Source organism: Macaca thibetana, chromosome 4 (assembly GCF_024542745.1).
Source record: "Macaca thibetana thibetana isolate TM-01 chromosome 4, ASM2454274v1, whole genome shotgun sequence".
Taxonomy (NCBI): Eukaryota; Metazoa; Chordata; class Mammalia; order Primates; family Cercopithecidae; genus Macaca; species Macaca thibetana.
In genome coordinates, this window is record NC_065581.1 from 69758967 (window position 1) to 69779963 (window position 20997).

Here is a 20997-nt window from a genome sequence, read left to right on the forward strand (position 1 = left end):
GATAATTATTTTTGCCATGCTTTCTATGGTTCCATCTTTTTAATATTTTAAAGTTTTTTTGTGTTTAACTTAGCAAATGGTAGGTGAAACATTAAAACCTACAAAAATGCTCTGTTTTCCTCAGATTGATTTAGAACTTGACTGCTTATTTTCTTTCCAAAAAATGTGAACTTATTGTATAGAGAAATACAGCCAAAATCAATTTACCAAGAATTTAGAGTAAACAGGGACGTACAGTACTTTTCTCCCTTTTGTACCTTTGTAGGGGCAATGTGAAGGAGCATACTTAGGAATTAGGTTTGCAAACAAAATCTCCCTGTCTCTAAGAACATCAGAAAGAACTAAAAGTGGTTTCTCTGGACTGTGTCTAATCTTTAGTGATTGGTTTGCTATTCATTGTTGGGAAACTATATATGGCTGCCGCCAAGTTGCATGACCTGTTACATAACCATTTATTGAAGCAGGGAGATGCTAAAGTCACTGGAGGTTGGACTTGGCCTGTTAAGAGTGTGAACAAATGGAGTATAACAATGTGTGTTATTTCTGAAACAAACAATCCTGGGAATAAAGGACACAGTCCACTGCTTCCATAATAAGACAATTCTTCTTTAAACAAAATTAAAATTAAAGTTTTATCTACAGTAAAGGTCAAAGACTTAGAAGTGGAAAGATTAAGGCTCTAATTTTCATTGTGTTGGTAAGGAGCTAAGTAACCACAGGCTAAGGGTTTAACCTTACTGCACCTTGCATTCTTTGAGCAGACTTTGGATTCCATCATTTATTTTTAAGGTTTCAGTGCTAAGTTTCTGATCTGTTCTATTCTAAAATGGATCAATTTAACCCACCTATAATTTGAATTTCAGGGTTTTCAGCTCAGTGCTTATTTTTAGTACTGCTTTAATATTGCATAAGCCAGTGTTTAATATTCTTACAAATGTACACCTGCTCTAGTGAAAAAGTATCAGATTTGTTTTTACCTTGTGAATTACAGTGTTTTCCTTCTCAGGAAGAGTTATCAATTCCACATTCATGGCCATGTTCATTCATTCCCACTTATTGAAGTGTAGCTGAACCAGAATCAAACATTTTTGTGTGTGATTAACACTGAACATACCTCCTACTCCTCAAACTATCAGGATTGCCATTTTTTATAGTCAACTTAGCACAATGCCTTGAGAGTAATAAGCAAACTGGAAAGAAGGCAGAAAGTAATTGATTCTGCTAAGGATGTCAAATTAGAGTCAGTAATATGTTCTCATTCTTATCTCTCATTTTGTTAACATTTTCATTCATTAAAGCTTATACATCTGCTTAGGCACATTTGTTTTTCTCACACAGAATCATTAAATACTGTACTTGAAGTAATTTAGCCAATTCCTTAAGTTACAGTAATGCAGTTCTGAAGATTGGTAAACCTTAATCAACCAGATTTTTTCTTCACCAGTATACTTTGTATTGTATTGCATATTTCAAGTTCATGTTCATCTAATTTTTAAAAGATGAGTAGTAAAATGAAACCTAAAGACCTAGTTTTTAATTATTATTATTTATATTTTATTTATTTATTTTTTGAGTTGAAGTCTGTGTTGCCAGGCTGGAGTGCAGTGGCGGGATCTTGGCTCACAGCAACCTCTGCCTCCCAGGTTCAAGTGTTTCTTCTGCCTCAGCCTCCCAAGTAGCTGTGACTACAAGCTACCACACCTGGCTAATTTTTGTATTCTTAGTAGAGATGGGGCTTCAGTGTGATGGCCAGGATGGTCTCAATCTCTTGAGCTTGTGATCCGCTTGCCTCGGCCTCCCATAGTAGTGGGATTACAGGTGTGAGCCACTGCGCCCGGCCCTAAAGACCTAATGTTTTTAATACTTCATTGTACCGATTCTCACCACCAAACCATTTCTTTTTATTTCCTAAGAGTTTTCTTCTGGTCTTCAGATACGCAACTATGTTTTGTTAGTTAGTACCTATTCTAACCACAGTCAGTGGAAAAGCAGCCAGCCAGCAGCCCAAAACCTTTAAGCACACAGGCTCAAATTAAGTTTTTAGACATAAGTTATATTCTTCCCAGTCATGGAATGATTCTTTATCGGTGTCGCACAACCTACCCTCAAATTACTACCAAGGCCTGTGTGGCCAGGCCTCAAATTAGCACAATTTACATTATTTGCCTATTTTCCCTCTTGTCATATCCATACTTTGAGCTAGAGTAGATCTCAGTGCCAGTCTGAAATGAAGCAGTCAGAGTATTTGCTTTAAAACAGCGGTCGGCAACCTTTTTGGCACCAGGGACCAGTTTTGTGGAAGACAATTTTTTCATGGACCGGGGATAGAGGGAGAGGATGGTTTCAGGATGATTAAAGTACATTACTTTTATTGTGCCCTTTATTTCTATTATTATTACATTGCAATATGTAATGAAATAATTATACAACTCACCGTAGTGTAGAATCAGTGGGAACCCTGAGCTGGTTTTCCTACAACTAGATGGTCCCATCTGGGGGTGATGGGAGACGGTGACAGATCATGAGGTATTAGATTCTCATAAGGAATACACAACCTAGATCCCTCACATGCACAGTTCACAATAGGGTTCATTTTCTTATGAGAATCTAATGCTGCCTCTGAGCTGCCAGGAGGCAGAGCTCAGGCAGTAATGCAAACAATGGGGAGCAGCTGTAAATACAGATGAAGCTTTGCCCACCACTCACCTCCTGCTGTGCAGCCTGGTTCCTAACAGGCCACAGACTGGTACCAGTCCATGACCCAGAGGTTGGGGACCCCTGCTTTGAAAGGACTAGCCAGTCAGAATCACATTGTGCTGATGGCCACCCTCACTATCGTAATCTCTTTGCCTCATAAAGTTTAGCATTTCTGATTTTCTCTTGGCCTTTCTCTTTAACTGATTTTTATCTCTCTTACATCTTACAAAATTTCTCCTGAATTTACTAATAACTCATTCTATACCTAATAAATAATCTTGATACTTTTTTCTCCTCTAAAAACATTAATTACATTTCTGATCACTCAGCAAATATATACCCCTCTTTTTTTTTTTTTTTTTTTTTTTTTTTTTTTTTTTTTTTTTTTTTTTTTTTCATTCCATTTCCTGTAGAATAGGAATGTCAGTTGGATGTTAGAAATTACACTGATGGGCAGGGCGCGGTGGCTCAAGCCTGTAATCCCAGCACTTTGGGAGGCCGAGACGGGCGGATCACGAGGTCGGGAGATCGAGACCATCCTGGCTAACATGGTGAAACCCCGTCTCTACTAAAAAATACAAAAAACTAGCCGGGCGAGGTGGCGGGCGCCTGTAGTCCCAGCTACTCGGGAGGCTGAGGCAGGAGAATGGCGTAAACCCGGGAGGCGGAGCTTGCAGTGAGCTGAGATCCGGCCACTGCACTCCAGCCTGGGCGGCAGAGCGAGACTCCGTCTCAAAAAAAAAAAAAAAAAAAAAAAAAAAAAAAAATTACACTGATGAACTAACTTGTACCAGCCACATGTAGCTGGTAATCATAAATCAAAATAAGCCTCCAATTATGATATAACTAAACAGAGTGAAACATTTCTAGATGATAATATTTGGGGAGAGTGCAGCTACCTTGAGTAGTTATTACTTTTCACAATTGAATTTCCTTCTTCTACGATGACAGAATCTCCTAGAGTTGTATGCAAGTACCTCTGGAGGGAGTGGGGCAAGGTTTGGGTACACCAGGGGGACAGTAAGTTTGGATTGTTTTGTAACTAAGATATGGCCTGTAGGGGATCTCTGCAGTATTTGCTGGCTTGCTCCTTGGAAGCTTACTGTAAAAATGTTTATAATCTTTGCCTACTGAATTATCTGCCAATAAAATTCCAAATTTCCTTTTTAATAAAATGGAAATGGAATCTTTGTAAGTTAGAAATGGTAACTATCTCTGACCAGCTTCTTGCCTCTTGGTTTTATAACTGCAAGAGAAAAGAGATGGTTTATGGTGCATCTGAATTTACTTTCTTCTAAAAATTATGAAGTTAGAAAAAAAATGATGTGATTTCCAATAAGTTTTGGAGGGACTGACTCTAGTACCCCAGTTTTCTTTTAATATCTTCTTAAATCAAATCGTTGTAAATAATGCTTCCACATTATATTAAAAATGTGTAGAGAAATATTCACCTAATTAAGTGAGGATCGTAAACCAGTCATTACAATATGTGCTAGTATATCCTTGTTTTATTCTGTGAAGTGTAAGTTTTGCTACCCTAAACCTCTGACTACTCTGCTGTCATTTCACCTCACTTCCATGAGGTATATTTTATCTAGGTCTATAGATTTCCAAGTCCCCGGTGTGTTAATGTGAAGATTATTCCCTGCAGAGACAGAAGTGAGGATTGAGTCTCCAGTAGAGCTGTTACTCTTCTACATCTGCTCCTTTCCTTGTAGGCCCCCAAATCTTCTGAACTAAGGAGAGAAAAAACTCTATAAAAGAGAAGAAAGGCTGGGCTCCGTGGCTCATGCCTGTAATCCCAGCACTTTGGGAGGCTGAGGCAGGCAGATATCAGGAGTTCAGGACCAGCCTGTACAACATGGTGAAACCCCATCTCTACAAAAACATACAACAATGAGCTGGGCATAGTGATGCATGCCTGTAGTCCCAGCTACTTGGGAGACTGAGGTGGAAGGATGACTGGAGCCCAGGAGGCAGAAGTTGCAGTGAGCCAAAATAGCACCATTGCACTCCAGCCTGGGTGACAGAGAGAGACTGTCTCAAAAAAAAAAAAAAAAAAAAAGTAAGACTGTGCTACTCACGTAAGAGTTCTTTGGGTTATTAATCACAAAAAATTATCACAGGTTTTTCAGAGTCTGACAAAAACTCCAAACAAAATTACCCAACGGACTTGTTCTAATGATAATTCCTTCAAATGGATCAAAATAAAGGATTCATTGTTTATGAAGCATGGGACAGTTTTATACCTGAGAGATTCTAGGCTTGCTGGAGGCCCTGAGCAATAAATGGAAGTACACATACATGTATGCCATTTAAAAGTTATAAACCAAACTAACAAAATGCTAAATAAAAGTTCTTTTAGTCTCCGTCCTTGACAAAAATATCTTTTTAGTGACCAAGGAGGCCACATTTCAATATAATTCTCAGGCTTTCCAGGGTTCTGTGCTTGGGCTTGGCTTACGCCACCTCCTGCTGAAACCTGTCACCCACCTTCTATTCCCAAACCTTGGCTCCGTCCTGTACCTTGAGGGTCCTTGCACATACGTTCAAGCTCTGTCCACTGCCACTTGGACTTCAGGGTGTGCACGCTGCTGATACTATCCATCCTCAGGAGAGTAAACCCTAGAAAGACATCTGGGCTATCCCTGGGATTGGATTCAGGGTCATTTAGGCAGGAAATTCTAGGATCCTATGGATCTGAAGGTTAGTTCAGAAGGGAATATGGGCTCTGAATGGGCATGGCCTCTAGGTGGGCACATCCTCTTGGCCCCCTCTTGTTCTGTGGGACAGGGAAGGCTATATGCTATGTGAAGAGGTAAGATCAGAAGAGGGCAGAGCAAGACCCTTTAAAGCAAGAACAGAGTAGAGTTCCAAGCAGGGGTTTGAAGGGCAAGCTGAGACTATCTTTTCATAGTGTCTTGAATATAAATAGTCTTATGAACTGCCTGTATTGATTAACTACTTCACTGATTTCATCTTTGTGAATTTTTTTTTATATTCAGACCTATATTCATCTTGTTTCTTAGGAAATCATGGCCAATCCTGATATGATAAATGTATACAACTAAAAGAAGTAAAGGAATCAAAATTCCTCTTTACACAAACTTTGCCTTTAGGAGATTATCAAACATATTTTATTCTTTCCTTGTAACATTTAACTACTTCATGTGAACAGTATTAATTTTGACTTCTCAGGAATCATCGTGTAAGTTCTTCTAAGTGTTTAGCTCCCCCGTCCTTACAAAAGTATACTTACACATGCTGTCTGTCTCTACATTGTAGATTGGGAAAATCATAAGCAGTCAAGAACAAATAAATACCTGCTCTGCTGTTCTTTCAAGCTACATTGAGTCCCCCAACAAGAAACTGCCCAATTACCCCTTATCACCCTACCATTTAGAGTACCTGATGCTGTGATTTTGAGTTTCAGTGTGGGGGCTTCTTTAGTGATAACTAATTATATATGCCATATCTTTCCTAGATCAATTGCACTTCTGTTTCAGGTTCTCTCAAGAATTGCTGCCTATCTCTTTAATTTGCCCTGCTGGGTCTCCCAGAAGGAATTTCACATATACCACGTACTTGCATTCTAAATCAAACCATCCCAATTTTGATGAAAATCCATCTAGTTCATTTTATGGAATGTGGTAAGAAGTACAGAGAATCTATTTGGTTTTATAGAACATAGAAAACACTTTTTCTTAATTTTCTTTGTGATCTAAAATCCTCTCTTCTATCTATAACTTGTACAGTACAGTCATTGCCACACAATAATTAAGAACTTCATACGTGCATGTTTATTTCAGAATGTTAAACTCTTAGAAAAGGAAACCTCTGGGCAGGTGTGGGGGCTTAACACCTGTAATCCCAGCATTCTGGGAGGCCAAAGTGGGTGGATCACCTGAGGTCAGGAGTTCACGACCAGCCAGGCCAACATGGCAAAATTCTGTCTCTACCAAAAAAAAAAAAAAATACAAAAATTAGCCAGGCGTGGTGGCAGGTGCCGATAATCCCAGCTACTCAGGAGGCTAAGGCGGGAGAATCAGTTGAACCCAGGGGACGGAGGTTGCAGTGATCTGAGATCACACCACTTCACTCCAGCCTGGGCGACAGAGTGAGACATCATCTCAAAAAATAAAAATTAAAAAAAGAGAAGAAAAAGAAAAGGACACCTCTATTTATTGTACCCTGTGGAGTGTCATAAGGGTATTTAATAAATGGTGTTTATTGCTAGAATCTTCCCCTCTAAGCCAACATTCTCTGAGACTTTGTAGGGAAGAAAAATTTCCATTAACTCTCTTGTTAGAAGAGGAACCTTATTCTTCCAAACATGAAACTGTAGAGGACTAAAATGTTCTTTCTGAAGCTAAAGAACTGAGAGTATTCTTTATTCTTCCTAAAACTACTTTTATTATTTTTAAAATTCACATTGGATTTTATTTAGAATATTATCTTCTGTGGTACATGATAGGGTGCTGTAACGAGGCATCCACAGATACAGTGTTTAATCAAGACTCTTACATAATAGTCCCAGTGGGCATCCCAATCTGGGCTGTTATGGTGACTCCTTCATGTCAGAGGACTAGGCTTCACCAGTTTCATCAAATTCTCCTATCCTAGACCCAAAGTAGCTGCTCTAGCTCCCACCATCATGTCCCCACGCCTTCAAGAGCAGAGGAGGGAAGGGAAATGTGGTCAGTCCTTAACTTAGAGGATGGGAAGTTTACCAGTGAAAACAAAAAAAAAGGTGAGAATGGATATTGGGGGCACATGTAATTATCTGCGACATGTTGCAGCTTAATTGTACTGGATTCTAAATAGCATTTGGAGTTAAATGTGAGGCCCAGAAAGAACATGTGCTTTGAATGGAACAAGGAGAACTGGCATCATTCTACTTGAGGACGTAATCTGTGCCGAATACTTTGAGATCTTATTCTGTAACAACAGATAACTTTAAATAGGTACCAGGCACTTTCCTGAGTGCTTTACATGAATTATCTCATTTAATACTCAACCCTATGAGCTAGGTATTTGGATTCCCCCATTTCATAGATGAGGAAACTAAGGTGTAAAAAGGCTCAGTAGGCTGGCTGCCTGCAGGCACAGGACTAGTAAGTGGTAGAGCTGGTACTTGAATCCAGGCATTTTGACTCCAGAGTTGCCCCTCAAACCATTTCTGGTCCAGGTTCCATTTGGAATATTAGTCTGCCTGTTGAGATTGGATAGGAGGAAAGATTCCCCAAAACCTTGAGTTTAAATAAAAGTTTTTAAAAATATATGAAACAATGCAATAAAGCATTTGCTGCTTTCTGGGCTTCAGCCTGAAGTATTACTTTATCATTATAGTCAAGGTGATAGATAGTAAGGAGATACTCTTTTTGTTTTGTTTTGTTTTTTTTTTTTTTCCTGAGACAGAGTTTTGCTCTGTCGCCCAGGCTGGAGTGCAGTGGCGCGATCTTGGCTCACTGCAAACTCCACTTCCCAGGTTCACGCCATTCTCCTGCCTCAGCTTCCCAAATGGCTGGGACTACAGGCACCCGCCACCACACCCGGCTAATTTTTTTGTATTTTTAGTAGAGACAGAGTTTCACCGTGTTAGCCAGGATGGTCTCGATCTCCTGACCTCGTGATCCGCCCACATCGGGCTCCCAAAGTGCTGGAATTACAGGCGTGAGCCACCGCGCCCCGCCAGTAAGGAGATATTATAGGTTTATGCTTAGTAAATGAAATGCAGCTTCATCTGAGGTATTAACTTAGAACAAAGAAGAGTAAAGAAAACAAATATGAAGTAAATTTTTGCTACTACTGAGCAAATAAAATCTGAGCCTTTATCTTCCTGTTGTCAGGAGTTGTTAATAAATGATTTCAGTATACCCATGTAATACTTCAGATGACTTTTTTTTTTTTTTTAATTGAGATGAGGTCTCACTGTGTTGCCCAGACTGGTCTTGAACTCCTGGACTCAAGCAATCCACCCACCTCGGCCTTCCAAAGTGCTGAAATTACAGGCATAAGCCACTACTATGCCTGGCCTTCAGACCACTTCTTATTTAAGGCAACCTGAAAACCAAGTCCATCCCAGCATTTGGGGCTTAATCTCATCCTCAGACAATTTAGGTGATTATTTATCCCCACATGCTTAAAGTATCTAAATCATCACAATTATTAAATAACATGATAAAATAAAAAAATCCACTCCCCAGATGTATTTGTTTACTATGGCTGCCATAACAAAATATCATAGACTGGATGGCTTAAAGAGCAGATATTTATTTTATTAACATTCTAGAGGTCAGAAGTTCATGATCAGTGTGTCAGCAGGAGTGGTTTCTTCTGAGGCTCTCTTCTTGGCTTGCTGTTGGCCGCAGTTTTGTTGCATCTTCCTAGGGTGGCCCCTCTTGTGCAGGTGACCCCTGGTGTCTATGAGGCCTGATCTCCCGCTCTTATAAGAACACCAGTCCAATTGGATTAGGGCCCACCTTAATAGCCTCATTCTAACTTAATCACTTCTTTAAAAGGCCCTTTCTACAACTACAGTCACATTCTGAGGTACAGTGGTTAGGGCTTCAACATGTGTTTTAGAGGGACATAATTTAGCTCCTAACACTAGAAATACTTTGGAAACACTGAAGCTGTGAAATCAAACAATTTACAAGAGTGAGAAGTTCAGCATTTGGATGTTTCCCCCTCTCTTATCTGGCTTTAGCCAAAATAAGAGGTGGTACAGATGGTATGTTTCAGTGAATACAAATCTCTTTACTTAAATATTTTTGGGCAGCCTTATTAAGTTTAATATGAAGATTATTTAAAACATATGAAATGCCATGTTGAACTTGCTATTATTTATACTTTCAATAGCTTGGCAAATGGAAAAATCAAAGTTATATTAGCTAACATTTTGCTGAAAGTATAAGTGTGATTGAGTGAGCTAAACAGATCTGACAGGCAAGGCTTTATAGTCAATCATAACAATACCAGGTTTTTAATGAAAGAATAGCTATTAGCCATGGAAGAGCTGAAAATAAAAATAAAGGTCCATGTTCGAACAGATGAATCCTTTTCTGAAGTAGTATCTGTAAACAATTTAAAGTACATGGTAACAAAAGAAAACATTTTATATCTTTTGGGTTAGGGAAATGGAATAAAAGTGGATAAGTACATCACTAGGAAACATTTGACGTATTCTCTTGAAGGAAAATATCATCAAAAGAATGATTCCATCTATCTCACAAAAATACTCAGAATGAGTTTTTAATTTCTTGACCACTCTATTCTTTCATTAGAAATACCTTTGGAAAATGGAAAAATGGAAGGAAAATAGTGGAGTTTATGATTGATAGGATTAACCAGGAGAATAAGTGAGAGAAAATGAGGAAAACAATAAAAGTCAAAGAACTCTCGTGACATTTTCTAAAAATAATTCTCCGACCTATGAAATTTTTACAAGTTGCACTTATCTGGCCTAGGATAAAATATATTCAAAAACCTTGATGCAACACAAAAGGAACATTTGTGTTTATTTGCTTAAATACTAAAGAAAATGATGGCACTATTAGGGAAGACTAATAAAAATTTCCAACTACATGGTTACTACACATTGGAAGTATCTGACATCAACAAAGGAGAACTGCGTATTTTCTTTTAAAGAATAATTGTTGGAGATATATGGCAATACTACTATATTGTATTGCATGTAATACAAAGTACACACAATTTTATATGGGTAAAATTGGTATGAGGAAGACCAGGACCTTGAGATTATTAAGAACAGCGTTAATAACAATACAACATCAGCTCAAATGATATGTCACTGTGCACCCTGAGAGCCTTAGATAAAAGGCCCTCCCAGTGTTTATTTCTTTGGCTTCATACCTCACTATCTTCACTCACCATTAAATTAACTCTGGTGATTCAGGAAATGTAGTTATCTCGAGGGGCCATATTCTTTCTCTTCAGGACCTTTCAGTGTGCTGCTCTCCTGGCTTGAAATACAAGTACACAGTTCCCTTCCACCCTGCCTCCGTCCTTCCTCCACCTCTGCACAGAGTTAAAATTTCCTGTGAAAATCTCTTGAAGAGCAATCTATGGTGTCTCAGTAAGTCCAATACTGTCTGCTTTTACACAGTTTGACTACATTGGTGCTGTTTTGTTTAAACACCAGATAAAGCCATTGGCTTGCTTTTAGGGAACCTTTTTTTAGAAATCTTCATAAACACCAGAATTATCTTGAGGAACTGAAACAAAGGGGAAGATTTGCATTTTTCAGCTCATGATCTCTCCAGGTTACATGCTCATTAAGTGGCATTGCAAGCTGTGATTCTCACTCACTGCTTGAATTATTCTCGCCCCTTCTCTTCCTCTCTTCATATCATTGAATTTCTATAAAATAAATACATAAAGTTTAATACATATAAAATAAACCCATTGCACAGCACTTATACCACATCACAAGGAGACTCTTACTTGTCTGTGTCTCCTTCTAGACCATGAAATGGCTGATGGGCTTCTTTCCTTTTCACACTTACATATATAGTATCGGGGCACAAATCACTAAGGAAATAGTTTGTTGAATAACTGAAGGACAAAATGAACGAAGTGTATTATACTAACCACAACAATTTTTTTTTTAAAACTGAATTTTCAAGTTCTCACTGCAGTTCCACAATAAAAAAAAAAAAGAAAGAAAAAAACAACTGAATTTTGTCCAGGCGCAGTGGCTCATGCCTGTAATCCCAGCACTTTGGGAGGCCGAGATGGGAAGATCGCTTGAGCCCAGGAGTTTAAGGTAACAGTAAGCTGTGATCACACCACTGCACTCCAGTCTAGTGATGACATAATCATAGCTTACTGTGATCTTGTTACTGAGACCTAGCAAGACCCTGTCTCTTAAAAAAAATAATTAATTTTTACAAAATGACTGAATTTGTCACCACAAAAATAAAAAAATATTATTTCAGAATAACCAAAAAGGTTGTACTTACTTGATACTTTGTTTTTGTGAGTTAACAAACCATTATTGCATTTATTTGGGACCTAAATTGCTTAATCAATCAGGTGATACTCTTACCGATTTTTCCAATTAATTGATGGAATTGGATAGTCTAGATCACAGACTGCTTTGGCCTCAGAGACTGCTTTGATTGGAAGATGATTTATCTGATGTTATCTATCTTTATACATCTCTCCAACCCATAATATTAAGCCTAACAATGTGTTTTTCCCTGTTCATCTAATTATTCCAATCTACACAGAAACAACTTCTACTACCACGCATCTTAAAGAAAAGGACAACCTCCCCTAATATTGTGTGACTTTTCAAATACCATCTCTCAATCACAACAAACCTTTACAAAATAGTCATAGGAGCTGTCTCTGTTTACTCACCTCTAATTCCTTCTCCTGACTGGCCACTCCTTTTAGGCACCTAACCCTACTGCTTCACTGAATCCACTCCTCTCAGTCAGTTATCTCCGTGAAGCCAAGCACTGTGGTCACATCTATATTTTTTTCTTACTAAACCTCTTAAGTAGCAATCAACAACATATTTTTTTTTTACTTCTTGACACACTTTCTTCTTCTGATTTCTGTACCATTGCACTTACTGCTTTTCCCCCACCTTAAGAGGTCCTCCTTTTCAGCCTCCTTGACAGTCCTGATTTTCTTCTGGACATCTAACTGTGAGAATATTCCAAACTCCATTCTCTTTACTCTTTTTATCTGTATTTCCTCCCTAAATTGTTACATTTAGCACCATAGATTTTAATTGTATCTGCATGTCAATATATTCTGTCTCTCTTGTCTAGCTTTCTAGCCTTGATCTGTTTCTCATGGTCCTAACTTATCAATACAGATTTATTGTATTCCTTATTCTATTCTGTTCTTACTGTTGTATCTGAAGCACCTAGAACAATGCCGATATCATAGGTTCTTGGTATTTAATGAGTATTTATAGAATGAATTAGTAAGTCAGTGGCTGTTTCTAAATATAACACATATCTCTAAATTAGCAAAGAGAGAAAGAGTTCACATGTAAATATGACACCTTTTGGAATACTCTTTGAGAGAAAGTTTGCCCTTCCGGAACACGAGTGAAATATTTCCCCCAAACATTTTGGATTTTAGTAATTTTTCATGTGACTAAAGAATATTAAAATGTACTACTTGTCTAATCTTTTTTATTCTTAATAGAATACTTGAGATGGTATTCACAAATCAAAGGTTTCATGTCATAATTTGTAGTAGCCTTCATGTCTTTAGAAGGTTAATGATTCTTCAATGGATACAAATAATTAATAATGATGGCATTCCTAAAAGCATAAAAGCATTTTCTAATATTGTATATATTTTAATGGACTATATTGACATTAAACATGTTACATAGATGTAACACATTTTTGTTATAATTACAGCATATGTACATAGATGCAGATAATTATACGTTTGTGCTTGTATAGAATATATGTGCTTTTTAACAAACTTTTACAAATTAACTTGCAAAGCCGTATGTGAATGTATACATGAAAATACCTGTGTAGATAGACCATTGTTCTATTTGCAAAATAAGTAAGACGAGACTTTACGTGTTCCTAAAATGTTGTATAATGGAATGATTGCAAGACTAAGATTTAGAAAGACAGGTTTCTAATTTAGCTTTTGCTGCTAACTAGTGTGATGTTAAGCAAGTCATTATATCCACTAGAATGTAAGCTCCACTGGGACAGGGATTTTGTCTGTTGTGCTCATTGCTGTATTGCCAGCATCTGGAAAAGACTGAACCCAGAGTAAGTGCTGAACTAATTTGTTGCATGAATTCTGTTTCTCCAGATTTACAGTTTCCACATCTATAAAACAATGTTTCTTCTAATCCTCACATTCCAAATTAATATTGGGGCCCTTATGAATTTAAATAAGGCAAATTCCAAACTAGAACTGTTTATTGAGCTTCTGCCTAGACCTTTATATTGCTTAGTCAATTGAAGCTCTTTTCATGAATATTTATTAATATGAATAAGACAACAGTTAGATGTCAGTTCATCTGCCATCTTAATTCAGCAGGACTAAAAGAAGAACTTTAATAGTAAAAATATATTATTCAAATTCACAAAATCAAGTAAATATAAAAGAAAATTCAATAACTAGCCCCTCAAATGATGTTTTTTGAGCATTTGTATCCTTTACACTGTGGAAGCTATTAAAGTTTCAAACGGCTGTAAGAATTTTGAGATACCCTGTAGATATATCCTTCTTTGAGAAAACTTGATATCTCAACTAAAATATACAAATGAATAAAGATTATTCGCTTTTAAGGTTTTTCTTTTCATTTGTCACCAAATATGTAATGAACAACAATCATGTGAAACCTGTGTTAGATAATGCAAGAGAAATCAGTTATTGACAGTCTGCACTTCACCGTCCTATGGACTGCCAGCAACACACAGAGCCCGAGATCACTGGTGACAAAGCCTCCGGGTTGGAGTCAACATCGACATTACAAAGACTGGAGAGGAAGCCTGGAGACCTGTGCACTACTTGCAAGACTGCAGCCCTCCCCTTCCCCTCTACCACAGCCACCATTACTCACAGCCTCCCCTGTCACGAGGACCAATCCCTGCTGTGTACTGCTTCCCTCTTTCCTCATGGCTTGTGTCCTCACTTCCCCCTGCACTGCTTAATCAGACCCTGGCTCCTTTTCAAAAAAAACAATTCCTGCTCTACCTCGTCACTCTCTACACCTCTCATCCTGCCTAATTTTTTTCCCATAGCACTTATCAGCGATATCGTATCTTTGTTCACTGTCTTTCTTGTATATACATGTGAACTATAATCTACACTCCTTTAAAGCAGGACATTTCTCATCCATCCGTACATCCCCAGCACCTCGAGCACTGTATGACACGTAATAGATGCTCCATAAATATTTGTTGAATAGGTGAATGAACAAAAAGCAGAATGAACTAACACTCTAACCTGAACTTGCCATATTGTTGATCCTCTTAACTGTTTCTCCTCCAATTTCCAGCAGCACCTCACCATTTAAAGTTCCTGTAATTTCTCTAGCCATGATCCTCGTTATTTTCAATAACTGGTGTTCTACCCAGATTTTGTTATCTCATGCTGCCTTGGATAAACACTTGTAATTCATCTTGGCTCAATACTTTGGTAATATATCCCTGGGGCTTACCCCTGTCCTTCAAGTGAGGTCTGGCCAGTATGTGGCCATGAATGGCCACTGCTCTACCACAGTGACTTCATAAATGAATTACCTCTAGAAAGGAATCGGTATATAAATGAATAAATGCCAAAACTAAACTAAACAGCATTTACAATGGCCATAGATGAAGTCCCTGCCTTGGATAAGTGTGCACGTTCCACTATGACAAGTCAAGTGGACAAGACAGAGTCCAAAAAGGGGAAAGGTAGAGAATTCTTGAGCCATAGGTAGGTAAGTGGGAACATCCATATGACTGTTGGTAGGAGTATAAATCACTACAATGTTTCTTAAGGGGAATATAGAAATAGCTATTTAAATTAAACAGATTCCTACCCTTTCAGTAGCATTTCAAGTTCCAGTAATTCATCCTGTAGAAGCTGTTCTATAACTACTGGAAATATCCAATAGCCCATCAATAAAGGGATGGTTTAATGATGAACCACATAGTCATAAAATGGAATAGTGCAGTCTTTAAAAAGAATAAATATATACCTGTTTGTGTTACATTATATTAAATGGAATGTGAAAATTGCACATTAGTATATGTGGTGTGATTTCACTATCAACAGTTTATACCCCTGTTCTAGATATGAAGAGTAACAGTGAACAATACTCACAATGACCCCGCTCTCACAGAAATTAAATTCTAATTGGAAAACAGAACACAAACAGATAAAGGTTTAATGGCAGATGAAGCACTGCTATGAAGAAAAATAAAGCACAGCAAAGGGATACTATACAAAGCCTCTCTGAGGAGACAGCTTCTCTTGAAGCAGAAATCTGAATAAGGAACAAGGCAAGAAAGTCAGAAGGGACAAACAGAAGTAGCATGCTTGCAGGCTTGAGGAAATGTAGGGAAGACAGTGTGACTGGAGAGCATTGGTCATATGGAATGAGGGACAGAAGATGAGATGTGAGGTGTCCAAAGACAAGGTGATATGGCATTTCCTGGGCCACGATAACAATTTTGGATTTTCATTTTATTTTGGTGATTAATCATTATAAGATCTTGAGCAGGGGAATGATATGTTCAGATTTACATTTTTAAAGACTCACCATGGCTGTTATGTCAAGAATATTCTGAGGAGGAAAAGAATAGAAGCAGTGAGACCAGCTATATGGGTATGGCACTGCTCTTTTGAGTGATGACAGTGTCTGGACGTAGGGTAGGAGCTGTGGAGAGGAAGAAGAATGACCAGATTTGTGATGCATTTTGAAGGCAAAGCCAAGAGGATTCGCTGATGGATTGGATGTGGGGTGTGTTAGAGGAATCAAAGAAGATTACAAGGATTTAGGCCTGATCAGCCAAGTGAATTGCAGTACCATTTACTGCGGGAGGAGGATTTAGTAGTAGGAGGTGGTAGTGTGGTGGAGGTGGGGAAGAGTTCTGTCTTGGATATGTTAATGTTGAAGTGCCTATTAGATATGTAAATGGAGCTACTAGGCAATTGAATTAATGACTTCAGCATTTAAGAGAATGGTTAAGACCTTGATGTATATTTGGGAGGCACAATGGCATGAATGACCTTGTTAGCTATGTTAAAGCTATGTTGAGATCACCTAGGAAGTCAGTGTAGAAGAAAGCAAAAGGTCGGAGGCCTGAGGTCTAGGGATCGTCTATATCTAAAAATCTCAAAGAGGAAAAATGCAGCAGAAGAGACTGGGAAGTAACAACCAATGTCAAAGAAGGGAAAACGGAGAGTGTGGATCACAGTAGCCAAGTGAAGAAGCTTGTATAGGTATAAAGAAAAAGTAGTTCCCAAATTATTAACCATTGTCTTCCTTGAGTGGTGAAATTATAGGGGGCATTCAATGTTTGCAATTTCTGTAACATTTAAGTATTTTGTAATATACATATATTGTCTTTGTAAGCAAAAATAGCAATAAAAAGGTTAAGAACAATAAAAAGTAAAAATTTTAATGAACATACTAAAACAATGTGTAGGAAGCATCAGCATTAAGTTCATATAGCATAACCTATTATATCTTTGATTAGACAATTTACAAAAGGAATCCAATGACCAAAAATGAGAGGGAAAAGATGCAGTGTTTCAAATGGCTTATGTAAGAGTGTATTTAGGTACCTTCTTTGTAAAGGTTTTATGAGGATTGAAAAGTTAATGTGTTTATATAGTAGTTATGTATGTAATTACGTATATAGAGCATTTTTCATATATTATTAATGGGTATTAAATGATACTATACAAAAACTAAAGCAAAACCCAGAAATGTTTATAGAATGTATAGATGGAATAAAGTCTAGCAGTTTTCCTAACTGCTATGCATGTAAGCAAGTAAATAGTTTAGAATAAAGTCTAGCAGTTTTCCTAACTGCTATGCATGTAAGCAAGTAAATAGTTTAAAATTTATTTCCATGCTATGAATAGAATGCTGGTTAGTGCATTTCAGAGTGGCTCAAGAAAATTCTTCTGAACTTATCAAGAACTGAAATGCAAATGCATGTAATACCCAGTGCAAATGGAGGTGTACACCCCAAAACTGCCAGTCAGAACTCATGCAGCTGAGTCAAAAGGCCATGAGATAGCTCAGTAGTCTTTGAATTAGGATAAAACCTGTTATACCTAACTCTGTAATCTATATGCCATCTCAAATGTGTATAAATATTATATAGTGTATGTTAAAGTGTTACAAAAATCATCAATTAAAATACTAGTTTCTCTTTATGAGGATTGCTGATACGTGATAGTACAAAAACTGTGGTATTGTTCATACTGGGTTCCAAATGCACCTTCTCCTTAAAAGAATACGACTTGTCCTTTGAGACTATTCATACACATTTAGTGAATTCCATATTAGGAGAAACCTATTAGATTGTTCACCATTATCTTTCCACATAACAATTGGGTGCCAAAATCAGATTTTCATTGAAGTTGTCACCATCAATAATACAATGATTTCATTTTGGCTGATTGAGATTCAGGCAGTCACTGAAACTGTGGCCATGGTGTAGCATCCAGTGCTGCTACTCTTAGCCAAGCACACTTTGGCAAGGAGCCTGAATCAAGCAAAGTACTCCCTTAGGTTACTATTTTTCTGATTAAATTTGTAATTATGTGTAAAATTAACTATTATATTTGCAGGATCAATTGATATTCGGGGGAAGCTGTCTGAATAAAACTTAGAGTTTCTTTTACTCTCTCCTGTCAGAGTCGGGTCACAAAAAGTTAAAAAGTACCATCCAGAGAAGTACAGAAACAGGCATGGCAGCTGAAATGAGGAAGATGGTAAGGCAGCCGAGCCGAGAGTCTACTGATGGCAGCATCAACAGTTACAGCTCTGAGGGCAAGTAAGTGCTGTCAGCATGTCTGCATGGCTGTGAAACCACGAATTGTGTACTAATCAGTAAAATAACAAAGCCACTGAGTGTTACTGTGCAGCTTCTCTATTTAACCAGAAGTTCAACCATCCATTTTAAACCACCCTAATGGCTTATAAGTAAGTACACACGGACACACCTCTACACCTGGTCATTCATACCTTTCAAAGGGTGAAGAAATTCTGAGTCCACATGAATAAATTCATTTCCTCCATCTAGGAAAGCCCAGAATAGTTCCTTACTGGATGTTTAGTGTAGAAATGCCACAGGTAATGGACTCTTTCATATGGGAAATTCATAGTTTGTCCCTGTCACCAAAGTCTAAATTAAAATTTATAAGTAAGGAACTGATTTCCCATTTTCTTAATTTTCTCCAAGCTAATTTGGACCCTAAGCTTTTCTAAGTCTAACACTGTCATATGTGTAAGTAACTTACATTTTCTTGTTTTTAAAACATTGCTGACTCATTTTTACCTTAGGAAATAATCCAGGATCTATCAGCTTCATTATTTTTCTGACTAAAATGTTTTAGTTAATTCTGAGAAAATAGAATACGATTTTTAAAAATTTACTCAGTTCGTTTTTTTTTTTCTGACATTTTTTATGGATCCTGCACAAAACGTGCTATTTCCTATGCTTGAGAATTTTTCTGGTAAAACTGAATTTTTATTGAGGTAGTGGATCTTACAAATAAGTAGTTAATGTGTTGTTTTGGATTACATGGAGATTCACCACATTTAAATTTTCTATAATTATTTGTTCATTACCATTCACATTACTCATATACCAATCTAATATTTCTTGTCTTTACTGGATTTTTTGTTTTGTTTAGAAAATTTAACAGAATTATGCCAGATTACTGTTTGTTATATTTCTTTCCCATTCCTGAAACTAGTTGGTCTTTGTTTAGTTGGTCAAATGATTGGCTTGTTATGCATGTTTCCAGTAAGGAATATCTAAGAACAAAAATCATCAGGTATGAAAGTTATGGAGATAAACTTACTGACAAAATACCAGTATTGAATGAAGTAGCATAAAGTAATATACAAATGAGACTTGAACACATCATTTTCTGATACAAAAAAGTAACAAATAAAATTTGCCTCCATCATAAACCACTTAATCTCTTGGATTTATTTTTATGGTCTCTGGATGGGATTATAATCTGTGTCCCATTTAATTCCCTTAGTTAAGAGAAATAATAGATGTGAAAGCACAATGCAAAGAGTAAGTCTCTATAGAAATATATTCATTCAAAAAATGCTTACTGAATGCCTATTACATAATGAGCATAGTTCTTATTACCCAGTGATAACTACATCAGTTAACAAGAAAAGCACAGGCACTATCCTTGTGCAGCTTACATCCTGGGGCTATCAGGAAGTCATATTATAGGAGGAAATACAGATTTTTTAATCAATTAATTTCAATTGGAACCAAATAAAAGTCTCAAATAATTTAAACATTTAATTGATTCAAAGATGAATTTAACCAGAATTGATTCAAAAATGAATCAATTAAATGTTTATAAATAAGAACGTGAACTATAACATTTATTCAAGAAATTATTGGTCACTTTAAAAAAAATTAGCATTAATGTTACCTAATGTTCATGAGCAAGTATCTGTGTGAAGTTTATGATATAAAAATTTGCATCATATATTTTTTTGTCAGCAACACATTTATATAGGGATTTGGAACTTGATATATTAAAAACTATGACTGAGCCCTCTTGAATAGAGCATTAGGTATCAAACTGAGAGTTTACACCTATCCTCAATCAATATTAAGCCTCATATGCTTGGCTCAAAGGCAATGCAAATAATCAATTAAAAAAAACAGATTGTCTAAGTAATATTTATGCTTCATGATCATAATTAGTCAAATGGAAACTAGTGAAAAGAATTCTAGAAGATTTCATGGTTTTTTTTTTTCCTTTGGTTTTTATCCTTCTGCTGATAGTTTAATATTTCCTGGAGTGCGACTGGGAGCTGACAGTCAATTCAGTGATTTTCTTGATGGATTGGGACCAGCCCAGCTTGTTGGCCGCCAAACTCTTGCCACCCCTGCAATGGGTAAGAATCATTTTTTTTCTACAGGAAAATTGATGTTTTGTGTTTGACAAAGTCATTTAAAATATTTAAAATTGTGTAATAGCAATACAAGTGAGAAGCAACATTTTAGCTAGGGAGTTACTGTTTGCAAACAACTATTCTAATTTCAAGTGTATTTTTCTAATTTGAGATATTATGAAACAGGAAGTAAAATTAGCCATAAATATTTGAATTACCAGGAACTCTGATATAATAGATCTAAATGTAGGACAAGGGTGGCATTTCAGAGCATGGAAGAAAAAAAAAAAAAAGATAGACTGTTCAGTAAAGTATAGTAGCATAACTATTTACCTGTGTGAAAAAATGTACGGAATTCCCTCACCCTACACAACTTACCAAAAAAGTTAATATTTTAGACTTAACTATAAAAAAGAAAAGGGAAGGTAGAGAAAGATACTAAAAAGTACTGGAAAACACTTAAGTTAATCTTTCTGTAATCTTGCAGTGGGAAAGAACTTCAGCAAAATGCATGAAAATAGATCAGCTTGAAGACACAATATAGTGAAATTTCGCAACACTGAGGCTTGATAGAAAAGCATACAAGCTTCCTAAGAGGAAAAATAAAAGGAGAACTATAGAATACCACCAATAACATGGCCTATTTAAATTTTTAAAAAAAGAAAATCTTTTATAAG

General features: G+C 36.9%; 1 protein-coding gene across 50 annotated transcripts in view; it reads left to right on the forward strand.

Annotated features, from left to right (window-relative positions):
* Nucleotides 1-20997, forward strand: part of RIMS1 (regulating synaptic membrane exocytosis 1) — a 914410-nt gene that overhangs the window by 885737 nt on the left and 7676 nt on the right. For all 50 annotated transcript variants that reach the window (XM_050786418.1, XM_050786450.1, XM_050786449.1 and 47 more), the window contains 2 exons: nucleotides 18080-18218; nucleotides 20211-20323. In XM_050786418.1, coding sequence (XP_050642375.1) covers nucleotides 18080-18218; nucleotides 20211-20323 — 252 coding nt within the window. The remainder of the gene's footprint in view (nucleotides 1-18079; nucleotides 18219-20210; nucleotides 20324-20997) is intronic.